Source organism: Octopus bimaculoides, chromosome 4 (genome assembly GCF_001194135.2).
Source record: "Octopus bimaculoides isolate UCB-OBI-ISO-001 chromosome 4, ASM119413v2, whole genome shotgun sequence".
Lineage (NCBI taxonomy): Eukaryota > Metazoa > Mollusca > Cephalopoda > Octopoda > Octopodidae > Octopus > Octopus bimaculoides.
The window spans coordinates 18,632,452-18,647,143 of NC_068984.1; the positions used below are offsets into that span (position 1 = coordinate 18,632,452).

At 36.6% G+C, this 14,692-nt stretch overlaps 1 protein-coding gene across 1 annotated transcript in view; it reads right to left on the bottom strand.

Annotated features, from left to right (window-relative positions):
- Positions 1-14,692, bottom strand: part of LOC106881444 (uncharacterized) — a 47,407-nt gene that overhangs the window by 11,226 nt on the left and 21,489 nt on the right. The window contains exons 2-3 of the mRNA XM_014931832.2: positions 8,718-8,823; positions 266-422 (exon numbers count right to left, since the gene is read on the bottom strand). Coding sequence (XP_014787318.1) covers positions 266-422; positions 8,718-8,823 — 263 coding nt within the window. The remainder of the gene's footprint in view (positions 1-265; positions 423-8,717; positions 8,824-14,692) is intronic.

Sequence of the window (14,692 nt, forward strand, 5' to 3'; positions counted from 1 at the left end):
TATATATATATAAAGCACAATTTATATGTAATCAGAGGTGTTCGAAAAACCAAGGTACTACTGTAATACTTTGCTTGGACACAAGTGAGAGCTGGCAACAAGAGGGGCATCTGGCTATAGAAAATCTGCTTCAATAAACTCTAATGTATGTAATTAGAAAAGTGGACAATACAATTTTCTTCTCAAAATATCAAGTTGAAAATAGATTTCTTACAAAAAAAAACCAAACAGTCAGACATCATTCATGAAAAGCAAATATACTTACAGAAGCTGCCCATAACTTTGCACTTTCATTAACATGCTTCATGAGACCCAAGCAGATTCCACCAATATCATCAGTACCATTTGTATCAAAACAGTGGTTTTTCACATGAGGTGACTTTACTGGATAATGTCCAAATGCAATTTTTCGACCATCAACTCTGAAATAAAATAGGATATTTTATGAAACAATATTTGATAATATAAAAGACACATAGGCATATTAGATACATCCCAATTTCAGCAGTGCATATTTAAGGAGAAAAAAATGTTTAGTGAATTAAAGCATGTAATATTTAAAACAATCAAGGCAACAAGCTGGCAGAATTATTAGCATGCCAGGCAAAATGCTTAGTGGTATTTCAACTGTCTTTACCTTCTGAGTTCAAAATCTGCCAAGGTCAGCTTTGTCTTTCATCCTTTTGGGGTTGATAAACTAAGTACCAGTTGAGCACTGGAGTCAATTTAATTGACTTACCCAGTCCCTAAAACTGCTGGCCTTGAGCCAAAATTTGAAACCAATATCTAAAGCAATCTAGCAGTACATTACAAAAGTTCCTTAGCTATAGCAGAAAACATTACTGTATATGAAAAACTAAGTTAGCAGTACAGCTAATCATGAAGTAAGAAATCACAATAGAGGAAACATCTGCCATGATTACAGTAACATACAGGAATACATTTTATATAAAAAGCAAGTTTCCACTACAGTTGAACATAAACCAAAACATATTAACAAAAAATTTAATCGTCTTCTAAGCCAGAAAAATCTTTATCAAATCCTATGACCTTGTCAACTTCACATATAGGATCCAGAGAGACTTTTTAAGATATTTTTTTTTTTTTTTTACATAGAAAAAAGTGCATCTTATATGCCATAACTTTATTATGCCATATGGTTAAGAGGTGTTGTTCTTATGGAAATCAAATTTGAATGCTATGGTATCCATACAGTTCCAATAATTTACACTTTCTCTTATAATATGTAGTGATATAGCATTAGGTATCTACATTTTAAGAAATAAGTTTTACGAATTTGTATTGCAAGATTCTTATTAAAACAAATATTGTTATATTTTGGCATAGTCGTTGTTATTGTTGCCAAAAACACACCCACTATATATTCGTTCTTCAGTCGTTTATTACCGCTCTTATTTTAACTGATGTCCATTGTCTGGAAATCTTTTGTCAAACATCTGTGACCTCTTCGGCGACACTTTCCATCCTTGTGTATCCTCCTTCTCTACTTATCTCATTCTATTCTTGGACATCAGTTAAAATAAGAACGGTAATAAATGAGTGAAGAACGAATATATAGTGTTTGTTTATTTGGCAAAAATCTTTTTAAATGACCGTCCCAAAATATAACAGTTTTACAAATGTTTAACATAAGTTAAATTTTGAAGTAAGTTTTCATTCATGATTTAAGCCTTTAGCATTCAGATTACTCTGTCGAATGCAATGCTTACTTATTCATACAGTTTTGAAATAATAATAATAATAATGTTGTTGGCATCCTTTTGTTTCGGGAGACAATGGAGTTTCGCATAAACTAATCCAGTCTGGTTTTTACACTTCATGTCCTCTCCAGTTTTATGCAGGCCTGGGCTAGATTTAAGAAAATCCTGGGTAGCCCAATCGTCAGGATTCCTCTCTCGACCTTGCAGACATAGACCAAAGGAGTGCAGAGCATTACGTTTGGCATCAGCTTGGTTGCAGGAGCTGCCAGAAGAGTGTCGAGTTGAACACTAAACCGCCTACGGGGCTCCACTCCGGATTTCTTTGAAGGTTGTCTCCTTTCCGTAACCCTGGATAGGGGCCCATACCGGGTAGCAGTAATAATAATAATAATAATAATAATAATGCATACATTTCATAGCTTCAAAATTTCAATGACATGATTGCTTACTTGTGGAATGACATTGAAGGGCAGATATAAGAGACCAGGTTAGGTTAGTTTTAAAGTAAAACAGGCAGAACATTTGTGTCAGATATGGCTGTGCCAAAGATTAACACGGAGTACAACTACATCACAAGCTCTTGAATGGCGATTCTGCAAGTTCATTTGATATGTACATGAAAGTAATAAACTCAAGTGAATATAGAGATAAATGTATTATTTTCCAAAAGTTTTTCTATCCAACAAAGTAATTTTAAAACAAAATAATCAAAAACAAAGACATGAAATCTTTCAGAAAATAAAAAAACTGTTGACATTAATTCCTTCATAGAACTGTTCATGAACTAATAAAACATAAAGTCAAGCAATTACAGTCTCCAAAAACTGCTTCACACTACAAAAAGTCAGTAGTTCCAAAGATACTAAACAACAATAACAAACACAAGGCTCTATTGTACACAAATGAAATAAGAAAAGAAACGCTTGCCAATAATGAAGGCATTACTGTATACTGTTTCACTTTCTGCAATATTTATATGCTTATATATACATGTCCCAGATCTGAATTAAAGACATTGTGAGAAAGTGAAAAAATATTATTCACAGTTGTTTTAACTCCTCCCCAATTCTGCTTTATTCTCCCACACTGTCTTTTTTTTTTTTTCTTTCTCACACTTTCTCATAATTTGTTGTTTTTCCTATATCACCCAGCCTCACTTTTTCGAAGGCAAAAGAAATATGAGGGGGGATAGGTTAAGAACAAAGTATAATTGATAACCCCTTGATTAGTAATAAAAGAGAAGGAAAGTAACAACCAAATAAATATACAGAAAACTCCTTTGGGCATCATTAACAGGCCACAAGGAGAATGGGCAGTGAGCAACGATCAAGTGGGCCTATGATCAAGGCATTCCAATCATGACTACCACATCACTGTCTCCTGTAACTTTTCTTCTTTCTTCTTTTAAGCCTGGTACTTATTCTATCAGCCTCATTTGCTGAACTACTAAGTTATGGGTATGTAAACACACCAACAATGGTTGTCAAGCGGTGGTGGGGACAAACACACACACACAATAGATATATGATGGGTTTCCACAGTTTCTGCCAACTAAATTCACTTATGAAGCATTTGTTGCAATCCTGACCTGCTTCTAAGTGAAGTGTGTGTGTGTGTGTGTGTGTGTGTGTGCGAGTGCATGCATGCGCGCGCACACATGCATGCATGTGTGTTCTTCTCTTAACATTGCCCGATTGTTGTAGATGAGCATCCTTCATTTCCAATATTCTGCAAAAAAGCATGTCTGGCCTGGCCAAGGAAAACTATTATTTTTGCTTGGAAACAGGTAAGGGCCACCAACAGAACAAGCATCCAGCTGTAGAAAATTTGCCACAGTAAACTCCATGCAAGCCTGGAAAAGTGAGCATTAAAAGGAAGAGGGATTCCTATATCAAAGACAGAAAATGGTGTCTGGTTGACAAACAGTGTTTGTTACACACTTCGGTTTTTTTACTTCACTAAGCTGATTGCTAAGTCACAAGATTATCAGTGTTTTTATAGGATTTTCAAAACAACCACTGCAGAGTTAAATTCAAGTATTTGTCACAAAGTAATGTTAATAGATTATTCCTATTATGGATTATGGCAATTAAAGTAGTTGATGGCATAAAAGACACATGGGTATATGAGACACTCCTCATTTCATCATCATCATCACCAAGGGGAACTATTACTTTACTTGGAAGCAGGTCAGGATTGCAACAAATACCTTGTAAGTGAATTTAGTTGGCAGAAACTGTGGAAGCCGTTTCAAGGCGGCGAGCTGGCAGAAACGTTAGAACGCCAGGCAAAATTCTGAGCGGTATTTCATCTCCCGCTACGTTCTGAGTTCAAATTCTGCCTTTTAGGGTCAATTAAATAAGTATCAGTTACGCACTGGGTTCGATATAATCGACTTAATCCCTTTGCCTGTCCTTGTTTGTCCCCTCTATGTTTAGCCCCTTGTGGTCAATAAAGAAATAAGAAACTGTGGAAGCCCATCATATATCTGTGTATTTTTGTGTATGTTTGTTCCCTCTTCCCATTGCTTGAAAACCTGTGTTAGTTTGTTTATATCCATATAACTGAATGCTGCAGTGTATTAGGTGCTCTTTACATGGCACCAGCATGGGTACTCTATATGTGGCTTTGACACAGGTTCTTTTTATGTAGCACCAGTGGTTTGTATGCTTGGGAAAAATATACAATCAATCTATAGGAGACCCAACATCACATATAGAACCTGGGGGGGATTTTTTAAAACTTTTATTTTTTTAAAGGTGCATCTTATATGCCATCAAATATGGTAGGTTTTTAGCAATATAAATCATTTAAATTGATTTCAATTTCATCTCAGAACTGCACAGCAGAAAGACCACATATTCCTCTCACAAAATAAATAAATCATTATCATCATCCTTATCATCATCATCATTATCGTTTAACATCCGTTTTCCATGCTGGCATGGGTTGGACAGTTTGACTGGAGACTGGCAAGCCCGGAGGCCGCACCAGGCTCCAATCTGATCTGGCAATGTTTCTACAGCTAGATGCCCTTCCTAAAGCCAACCACTCCGAGAGTGTAGTGCATGCTTTTTGTGTGCCACTGGCACGGGAGCCAGTCAGGGGTACTGGTATCGGCCACATTTGGAAGGTAAGAAACTATATTAAATAATCTTTATTTTATTTTATAACCAAATCAAAATCTGAAGGAAAAGTTGTTGGTAAACTAGAGCAGGATGTGTAGAAAATTTAAAAAAAAAAAAAAAAAGAAAGAAAAAAGGCTGAACAGCTAGCCATGATGTTGAGTTTGAATAAACAATAGACATCTTGTTGCATATTTAGAATTAAAATCTTCAAGCCATTACATTGTACCACTGAACAAGGCACATAACTCTGTTTGCTCCAACTTAAAGACACTGGACAACTATCCGTAGGTCAGTAGTTCATGTTCTGTTAGTCAACAGGATACCACATCCTGTCCCTGGCTAAAGGCCTTGAAATTTTAAATATGGTTCACCTTGCTGAAAATAGTACTACGAGATAGAAAACGAATCACCCTTGTAAGTAAAAATTAACAAGCATTTCATTAGGCTGTAGTGAAGAGTCCAAATCAAGTAAGACAAAAATTCAGCGAAAGTGATAAGTATTATATCAGTGCCTCTTAATTGTCTTAGTACACCATTACTTTGAATTTAGATTCTAACGAATGGAGAAGCTAAAGTCATAGCTAGGATCCTTGAAGCAGTCTTCTACATTCACCATTTCATTGTAGCAACTTTTTCAACAAATCCATTCCTAAGTTGTTTTGGAAACTCTCCCTTCCTTTGCGATGTGTGCTTATATGAGTAGATGGTAGATTATTAGATTTGGTTGCGTTTTCTAGCAGTTCAAAGAAATAGGTAAAAACTTAATTGTTAGCATGAATTATAACAGGTAGCAAGGGCACCTGACTATAAAACATCACTTACAAAATGAAATACCATGACACTCACACTAGCCTTAATAAATAGATGTAAAGAATGACAAGCAAAACACTATTGCACATGTGCCCCCAATTACTTATTGAAAACAAGCACCAGATAATATGTGAATGTCCAAAATAAAGATTTGTCTTTCATCTGACTTATTGTCATAAATCCAAAGGCAAGCATTGATCTTTAAAAGTTTCTTGACACAAAGGAGATATTCACATCTTGCAAAGCTGTGAATACTGATTTAGCAACATGTGTTATTTGCAAACAATGAAAAAACCTAACAAAGGCTAACTTAAACTGCCACTCTGGATTTGCTAGATCAGAGATGACCTGGGGCTTAAACAATGACTGTTGCTGTAGTTCTACTAGATCAAAGTTGTTAATGCTTGAGCAGGTCAACAGAGAGGGAGGGAAGAGAGACAGAGAGAAGTGGGGTGGGGGTGGGGGTGGGTTGCTATGCCGATTAATCCTTTCGTAGCCATAATTTCAATGAACTATACTATACTTCAATTAATTTTTTAATAAACCAAGAATTCCGAGAGGTTTAATAAAATAATCAAGTATTAATTGGCTTTAAAGCATTATTCACCCCTTTGTTACCATATTTCGTTTGAAACACTGCATTTGTTCCAGTTATTTGAAACACTGCATTTGTTCCAGTTTTTGGAAATAACGAAAAAGTTAGTGAAATAATTTTTGTCATTGTTAAACTAGTATTTGGAACATAAGTCAACACGAAATTTCAATAGAAGGTTTTTAGATCACTTAAACATAGGAAGGTTTATATTACAGAATCAGGGATAGTCTTAAACATGTGGGCTATCAGAAGGTTTTCACAAAAAATGAGATTTTATATTTTAGAGCCAATATTGGTGTCAGATGGGTTTTTACCAAAAGAGTTAAAACAAATTCCTGGACCTCAATGTCTCAAGTATTATATATTAAACCAATATCATCAAAGAAAAGTTCTTCTGGAGCAGCCTTTTTTCTCTTGTGGTACACTTATATTCTTTTCAAAATTCGGTGGCACACCTGAACTAAAAGTATATATTAAGAGTATGGGGGAAAAAATTATATTCGGGTTACACTGTGGCATGCCTAGCATTGTCTTCAGGCACACCAGTGTGCCCTGACATAACAGTTGTGGAGCACTGTCCTAGAGACATACAAAGTAAGACTCTTACAGTGGTTCGGACGCGAAGAAGAGCAGTGCCAATGATCTTGTTGAGAGCCTCTGTAACTAGAGAGAGGAAGTTATTGTCAAGCCAAAGAGGTCTGGACCAAATGCTTGCAGCAGAATGGCACCAACAAAAAGCATTCAAGGGCCAGTTAACAAATTAAGTCTATCACCTAAGGACAGGAATGATTCCTCTAACAGGTTTCCATATGATAACCAAATTTCACTCACAAAGCTTTGGTCCACCCAATGGTATCACAGAAGCTACACAACTAAAGTACTGTGCAACAGAACTGAATTCAAAGTCATGTAACTGCAAAGCCAGTTGTGACAAAGACCAGTGTCACGCAAATGGCAAATAAAAGCACCCATTGGTTGGCATTAGGAAGGGCATCCAGCTGTAGAAAACCATGTCAAATCAGACTGGAGTCTGGTGCAGCTTTCCAGCCCTGGTCAAACTGTCCAATCCATGAGAGCATGGACAACGGACTTTAAATGATGATATGTGTAGGAAATTAGCATATTTTTAAGAGCAACATTGGCTGAAATACATGTCTGTATAATATATGTAGAAAATATATATTTTGTATGTGAACTTCTACTGTGGCATTATGGATATTTCATTCAGAGATGAGAAAAGTGCTGCAAAAATATTTTATTATTTATACACATGCTACAAATTATCACTATTTAGAAATTATCTGTGTGTATGTGTATGTTCACTTAAGTGTAACAGTAATGGGTTAGTAAAATGATAGTGGTAGCAATATTCTCTAAAGATGTAGTTAATAATCTGAAAATTTATAATATTGTTTAATCCTCTTGATACCAGCCCACCTGAGACCACCCTTGGTTTTATGATACAAACTTCCTGTTTTAAAATGATTTTCCATCAAAGCTTCATGCTAATTTAGGCTCCAAACACCAGTTTAATAATGACAGTCATCTTATGAAATTTTTCATTATTTTCAAAATTATTTGAAATAAAAGCAGTGTATTTCAACAGAAATATAACCAGAGGGCTTGAAGTATATGCTTTATATATGGTAGAATTTTTTTCTGGAAAGCCAAGCATCCATGTAAAAATCACCTATGCTGGTGCCATGTAAAAAGCATCCAGTACACTCTGTAAAGTGGTTGGCATTAGGAAGGGCATCCACCCATAAAAAACCATGCCAAAACAGACAATTGGAACCTGATGCTGCTAACAAGCTGGTCAACTCCTGTCAAACAATCCAATCCATGCCAGCATGGAAAACAGACATTAACTAATGATGATGATGATGATGAAAGAGAGAGAGAGAGAGAGAGAGAGAGAGAAAGAGGAGACATAGGAATAAGGAACTTTCAAGATGCTTATGCAGTTTGTTGAATTGTATCCTTCTTTCAGTAGCTACTCTTTTTTCTTTTACTTGTTTCAGTCATTTGACTGTGGCCATGCTGGAGCATCACCTTTACTCAAACAAATCGACCCCAGGACTTATTCTATCAGTCTCTATTGCCAAACCACTAAGTTACAGGGATGTAAACACACCAACATCGGTTATCAAGTGATGGTGGTAGGGACAAACACAGACACACAAATATATACATACACACACGTGTCTCTCTCTCTCTCTCATATATATATATATATATATATATATATATATATATATAATGAGCTTCTTTCAGTTTCCATCTCCCAAATTCACTCACAAGGCTTTGGTCGGCCCAAGGCTATAGCAGAAGACACTTGCCCAAGATGCAACGGAGTGGGACTGAACCTGGAACCATGTGGTTGGGAAGCAAGCTTCTTACCACACAGCCACTCCTGCACCTGAAAATATATTTTTAAAAACAAATGACTGAACACCAACTTACCTAATGTTTGAACATGTCCATGTTCTGGAAGTATATACACCTGGAGTCATGTTACCACAAGATACTTTTCTGTTGTAGATTAAACTTGTTGGCAGGAATGATTTATCTAAAAAAATGAGTAAAAAACAGAGAAACAGTCAATAACAACGAAAATCAGAAATACTAATTTGATAGTACATTTTTAAAAAGAATATTCATGCTGACTTGGTAGTGGATGAATACAAATGTAGTTACATTTTAACTGATATAAATATTTCTAAGCTGACCTTTAAGTAACGCAGGTTAGAAGTTAGACACAATATGTAAGGTGATGCGAATAAATAAGAGCACAGACAAGATATTGAATCATCCTCCATAGTTTGTTTAATACTTCTTTTATATTTCAGCCTGCCAATAATAATACTTTTTCTCCAAACTCTTGGATTATTTTTCTATTTTACATTCGATTTCCACACCCCAGCCCCAGCTCCTGCAGACGACCTAACCAGGTCATCTCTTTCTTGCAATATCATCTTTACTGCTTTTGTTGCATCCTGACCCCAACTCCTTTGCATCCCTCTATCTTCACCAACTCATGGTTCCTTGCTTGCCACCCTTCAACCCTACCAATTTTGGCAGTCTACCCCCACCACCTCATTCTCCTTCCTAAACTATCTTACAAACTGATTCTTCAACTCACCTTGAGGAGCCACCCAAGCACCTTATTGCCATTATCTATCTCTTGTAGCTCCTACTGTTCATTTTTTCCCTCATTCCCCTACCCCATGGCAACCTCAATAGTGCAGGTGGTATGAAAAAAAAACCCATTCAGCCCATGCTGTAAAGTGGTTGATGTGAGGTAGGGCATCTAGGGTAACATTCATACCAAAACAGACATTGGAACATGATGCAGTCCTTGGACACATTGGATCCTGTCAAACCATCCAACCCATGCCAGCAAGAAACATGTGCATTAACCCTTTAGTATGTAAACTGGCTATCTCTGGCACAAATATTCTACTTGTTTTATACTCAAAATGGCCAAATTTGACATCTTTCACATACCCTACAATGACATTTAAAAAATAAACAAATACATCGTCAAAATCTTGAAGCTACAAGATAATGCACAACAAATTCAAAACAATGTGAATAAATAAGCATTACATTTGAAAGAATAATCTCAAGGTTAAAGGGTTAGATGATGATGATGATGAAGCTTTCCTACAATATAAAAGAAGCATTAAAAAGACCCCCTTCAGTCATGAAGGACCATGGGATTGCACCTAAAAGGTTACCCTTTGAGGAACAAGTCCAGGCAAGGTTGTTTATGGAAGACCAGCAGTTGCCCATGCATACCAGCCTCCACTCTCCACACCACCAGTGTTATCCAAGGGAAAGGCAAAGGCTGATACAGCTTGGCACCAGTGACGCTGCACTCATTTCTGCAGCTGAGTGGACTGGAGCAACAGGAAATAGAATGTCTTGCTCAAGAACACAACACACAGCCCAACTCACTACCTCATGATTGAAAACCCAATGCTCTAATCACTGAGCCATGTGCCTAAGACACATTAAGCAACCTATATATGGTAATACAATGTCTTGACTTTGTTCTCATTGCCTAAAGGTCTTCTTCAAAATATATTTACACACTGCAATGCTTCAAACAAATTGCAATACTCTTTTATACTTTAACTGTTAATTCGTTGAAACAATTGATGCATCTCACCAGCAATATTATCATATTCAAACAGGCACAGAAATCTCGTTACCTTGTCAATATGCATGACCAAACCTAACAGGAAGATTAACCAAATGCTTGTTTATTGTTAATAAGATTATAATTTTTTGGACTATTAACCTCAACTTGACAGACAAAACATTTACTATTTACATCCCCACTATATTTCTTACCTATTATCATCATCAGATGTTTTATTCCTTGATGTACACACAATACTGGCTGGGATTCAAACTAAGGACCTTTACTTCTAAACTAGTGGTTTTCATCTGGGGTCTATATGACCCCTTGGGGTCCTTATAAGATTTGAGGGGTTCACATAAGCAAAATAAAAGACTGGGTCCTTGATAAAATTTTGTTTTAGATGTAGTTATTGCAAGAAACAGCTATATTCTTTTCTCTGCTGTTTTACATAGTTCGGCCTACACAAGGGTATGTGTGAATAACAAAATAGGAATTTTGAAAGAAGTATCTACAAAACTAGTTTTTAAACACTGACTGACCATAGGGACCCATCAGAATACAAATAGTAATCAAAGGGGTCCATTGATAAGAAATGGTTGAGAACCATTGATCTAAATTAAAGGTAGTGACACTTATTCATCAAGCCATGACAGAAACTCAGGAAATCAAAGAATTAATGGATGTCAATACAAGGAATATGACAGGTGAAATCTGAAGATCCAACCTCAACAACACAAAAGCATGAATAATGAATTTTTAATTTGATACAAAGCTACCAATAATGAGGAAGGGATAGTTAGTTGAATCAGGTAGAAAGGGGATAGTTAACTGAACTGAATAATTGCTACTTTCTCAACACCTCCCAGATAGAAGGATGAGAGTCAATGCCAGCATTAGAGGATTTAAACTGAGAACATGGAAAGCCAATACGTCACACTGTTACATATTTAGTGAAGATGTGTGGCCTTGTGGTTAGGGTGTTGTACTCATGACTAAGATTATGGTTTCAATTCCTGGGCAGTGACAGGTGACCAAGACCTTTGGCGGTCAAGCCAAGTGAGATCGTAGCTGTGGCCAATGCTGGTGTCATGTAAATGTTACTCACTACACTCTTGGAGTGGTTGGCATTAGGAAGGGCATCAAACCAGGACAAATGAGATTGGAACCTGATGCAGCTCCCCAGCTTTTGGACAGACCGTCAAAATCATGCCAGCATGGAAAACAGACATTAAATAATGATGATGATGATGATGATGATGATGATAGTGTGCTGTGAGCAAAATGTTTTCCCAGTGTTTCTGTTCCACTGAACTAACTAGCAGGCTGAAAACAACCTGAGTCAAAGCCTGCCCGATAGTCATGCTGTTTTCCTAACCACCATCTAAACGCACTGAAGACTCGGCTCAACCCTTTCTTCCCAAATTTGCAACCCTAAGAAATCCCTTCTGGTCCATATTATCATATTATTCTTTAGTTTCATCTTAGCCTTGATTGAGCAGGCTGATAATCAAAAGCAGTCCAGTTATGACCATCCCGTCTTTTTTGTATATCTAGGACATTGTCCAACGAGTCCATTTTTCTTTTAAAACTTAGTTGCTATTTCTAGTAGGTTGAGCAACCATGCAGTTGGTCCTTTTTTTTTTTCTCACTTCTTTTATTAGCTAATGTTTTCAATACAAGCATGACCCAAATCAACAGCACCAATCTCACCAGTCTGAAGAAGATTACAAAAGGTCATTGTCCTTCATCACAGACTAAACAGGAGAAAAGGTTATGCTGTTCAGTATCTTAGTGGAAAAAAAAAATCCACACACAGCAGTAAATAATTCAGTTGTTGATGGTGTTACCAATGAAAATGGTGATGCTGGTATTCGTCATAATGACAGTAAAGTGTAACCATTTCTTAAATAATCATCCTCATCAATCATTATCTCATTAACTGTCTCTGTTTACCACCATTTGCCCATGTCACTATGGTAACTGTATAACTGAATACTCAGAGCTTCTGATGGCAACCAGAGCATGTAGGGGATATGGAGGAAGGAGAAGAGGAGAGACAGTGATGAAGTAAATATTTCTTATATTATCATAATTGCTGGAGAGAAAATTATATTACTGACAGTCCAATACAAGATCAGATTCCAATATCCAGCTGAAAATATGTTAGTAATCCCCTTTATGAAAGACACAGTGATCGTTAACCTTCAATATCCCTTTTTCCATAAATGCAAGGCTTCATACTTCAATAAAGTCTGATACAAGAATGAGCCAATGATTTGTGGAGAAATAATTAGGTAGCTGTGACATTTTCCAAGGATTGACAACTTAAGGCAATCTTCAAGTAAAACTCAAAACTAAGTTCTTATTATAGTCTATTAGTCACACAATAATCTACATTAGTTATTGGTCTTAAAAGTTCTTCATCTGTTATTAATCTGAAACCTTTAGCAATCAAGGGGTATGAACAGAAAAGAAAGAGAGAAAAAAATAGGATCAATAAATCATTTAGTTCATTGAAACCGTATCGGGACAATTATCCCCGAGGACAATTCCCCTATCCCCACCCCAATAGGACAATTCCCCTCCGACAACAACTACCCCTAGGACAATTACTCCCCTTGATTAATTACCCCCTCTCTAATATATTAAGAAGTTTTAAATCATCATCTGTTGTCTTCGGGGTAATTGTCCTTGGGGGGAAAAAATGTCCTAGACTCATTGAAACACATTGGTATTGTTGAACCCCAGGTCAACCCTGCTTGAACAGACCTTTGATCAAAAGTGTTCCAGCCTTAACTATTCCATTTTTCTCTAAGAACTATATTATCCAATACACCTTTTATTTAAGATAATACAATGTATCAAAGATATGGTTCCTATTTCTAACAGGTCAAACAATGTAGCGCTTGTTCATTGGTTTGAAAACATTGGTGTTATTAGAGAAGGACCAAGGGCTGTAAATTAGGCATAGCAGAACCGGCGAAGATCATAAATAACTCCCTCAACCCAGGGAACATCCTAAACTCCAGAACAGGTCTTCGGACCATGCTTACCATTTCAGGAAATTCCTTCTGGTCTATTGGAACCCACAGGATGGCAGGGTCACTGGCGATCGATAGCTGAAGGGAAACAATCCCCTTTGTTGACATTGAATAACGAGGTCTTTCCTCCTCCATTTTCTAGAGAGGCCACTTGCTGAGAGAGGCTTTAAGCCAACAGGTTTGGAGATTTGATGATATGCCATAAAGCTAAGCCCTTTATGGACGTAAAACCTAAAGTAACGTCATAAATCAGCCTTATCTAACTTTAATATATATTGCTCTATAACTCAGAGTGTGCTTCTTTTTTCGGATTTATGTGTTTGAACAAAATTCGATGACTGGCACCTGTGCCAGTGGAGCACTAACAGCACCATCCGAGAGTGAACATTGCCAGAGCAGCTATCTGGCTTCCGTGCCAGTGGTACGTAAATAGCACCATTAGAGCAGGATCGTTACCAGCGTCGCCTTACTGGCACTTGTGCCGGTGGCACATGAAAAAGCATTCGAGCGAGGTCGTTGCCAGTGCTGCTGGACTGGCTCCTGTGCAGGTGGCATGTAAAAAAAACACCATTTTGAGCGTGGCCGTTGCCAGTACCGCCTGACTGGCCCTCATGCCGGTGGTATGTAAAAGCACCCACTACACTCTTGGAGTGGTTGGCATAAGGAAGGGCATCCATCTGTATATATATATATATATATATATATACATACATACACACACACACACATACATACATACATCTATTAGTTCAGCCTTACTAGTACAGTTTTAAAATACTAAAAACACTTTCTCCCTACATTCCTATGCATTGTATACTATTATTTTCAATAAATACTATGACGTTCAGCTCAGGCATTTCCTGAAGCAGTTTGACTGTTACATTAAAATCACTGACAGTGTACAACAATACTGCTGGCATGTTTTATCGACATGTTTATGTAAACAAATTCAAATTTGGCCTCAAGCAAATGAAATTAAAATGAAATCCAGTCAGAGATAACATTCGAAATTTTTTCTCTTTTATTTCTTTTTTTATATATATATATATATATATATAAATATATATTTTTGACATTTTCAGCTTTCCACTGGGATTTCAATTCAGCAAACAATAAAGTAGTATAAATTGTAAATTCCTTACCAATAGCAATACATATTTTAGAGATTCTTAGATATGAAGCATAACAAAACATAAATAATATACATATACACAAATAACACCCATGTAGACATATATATATATATA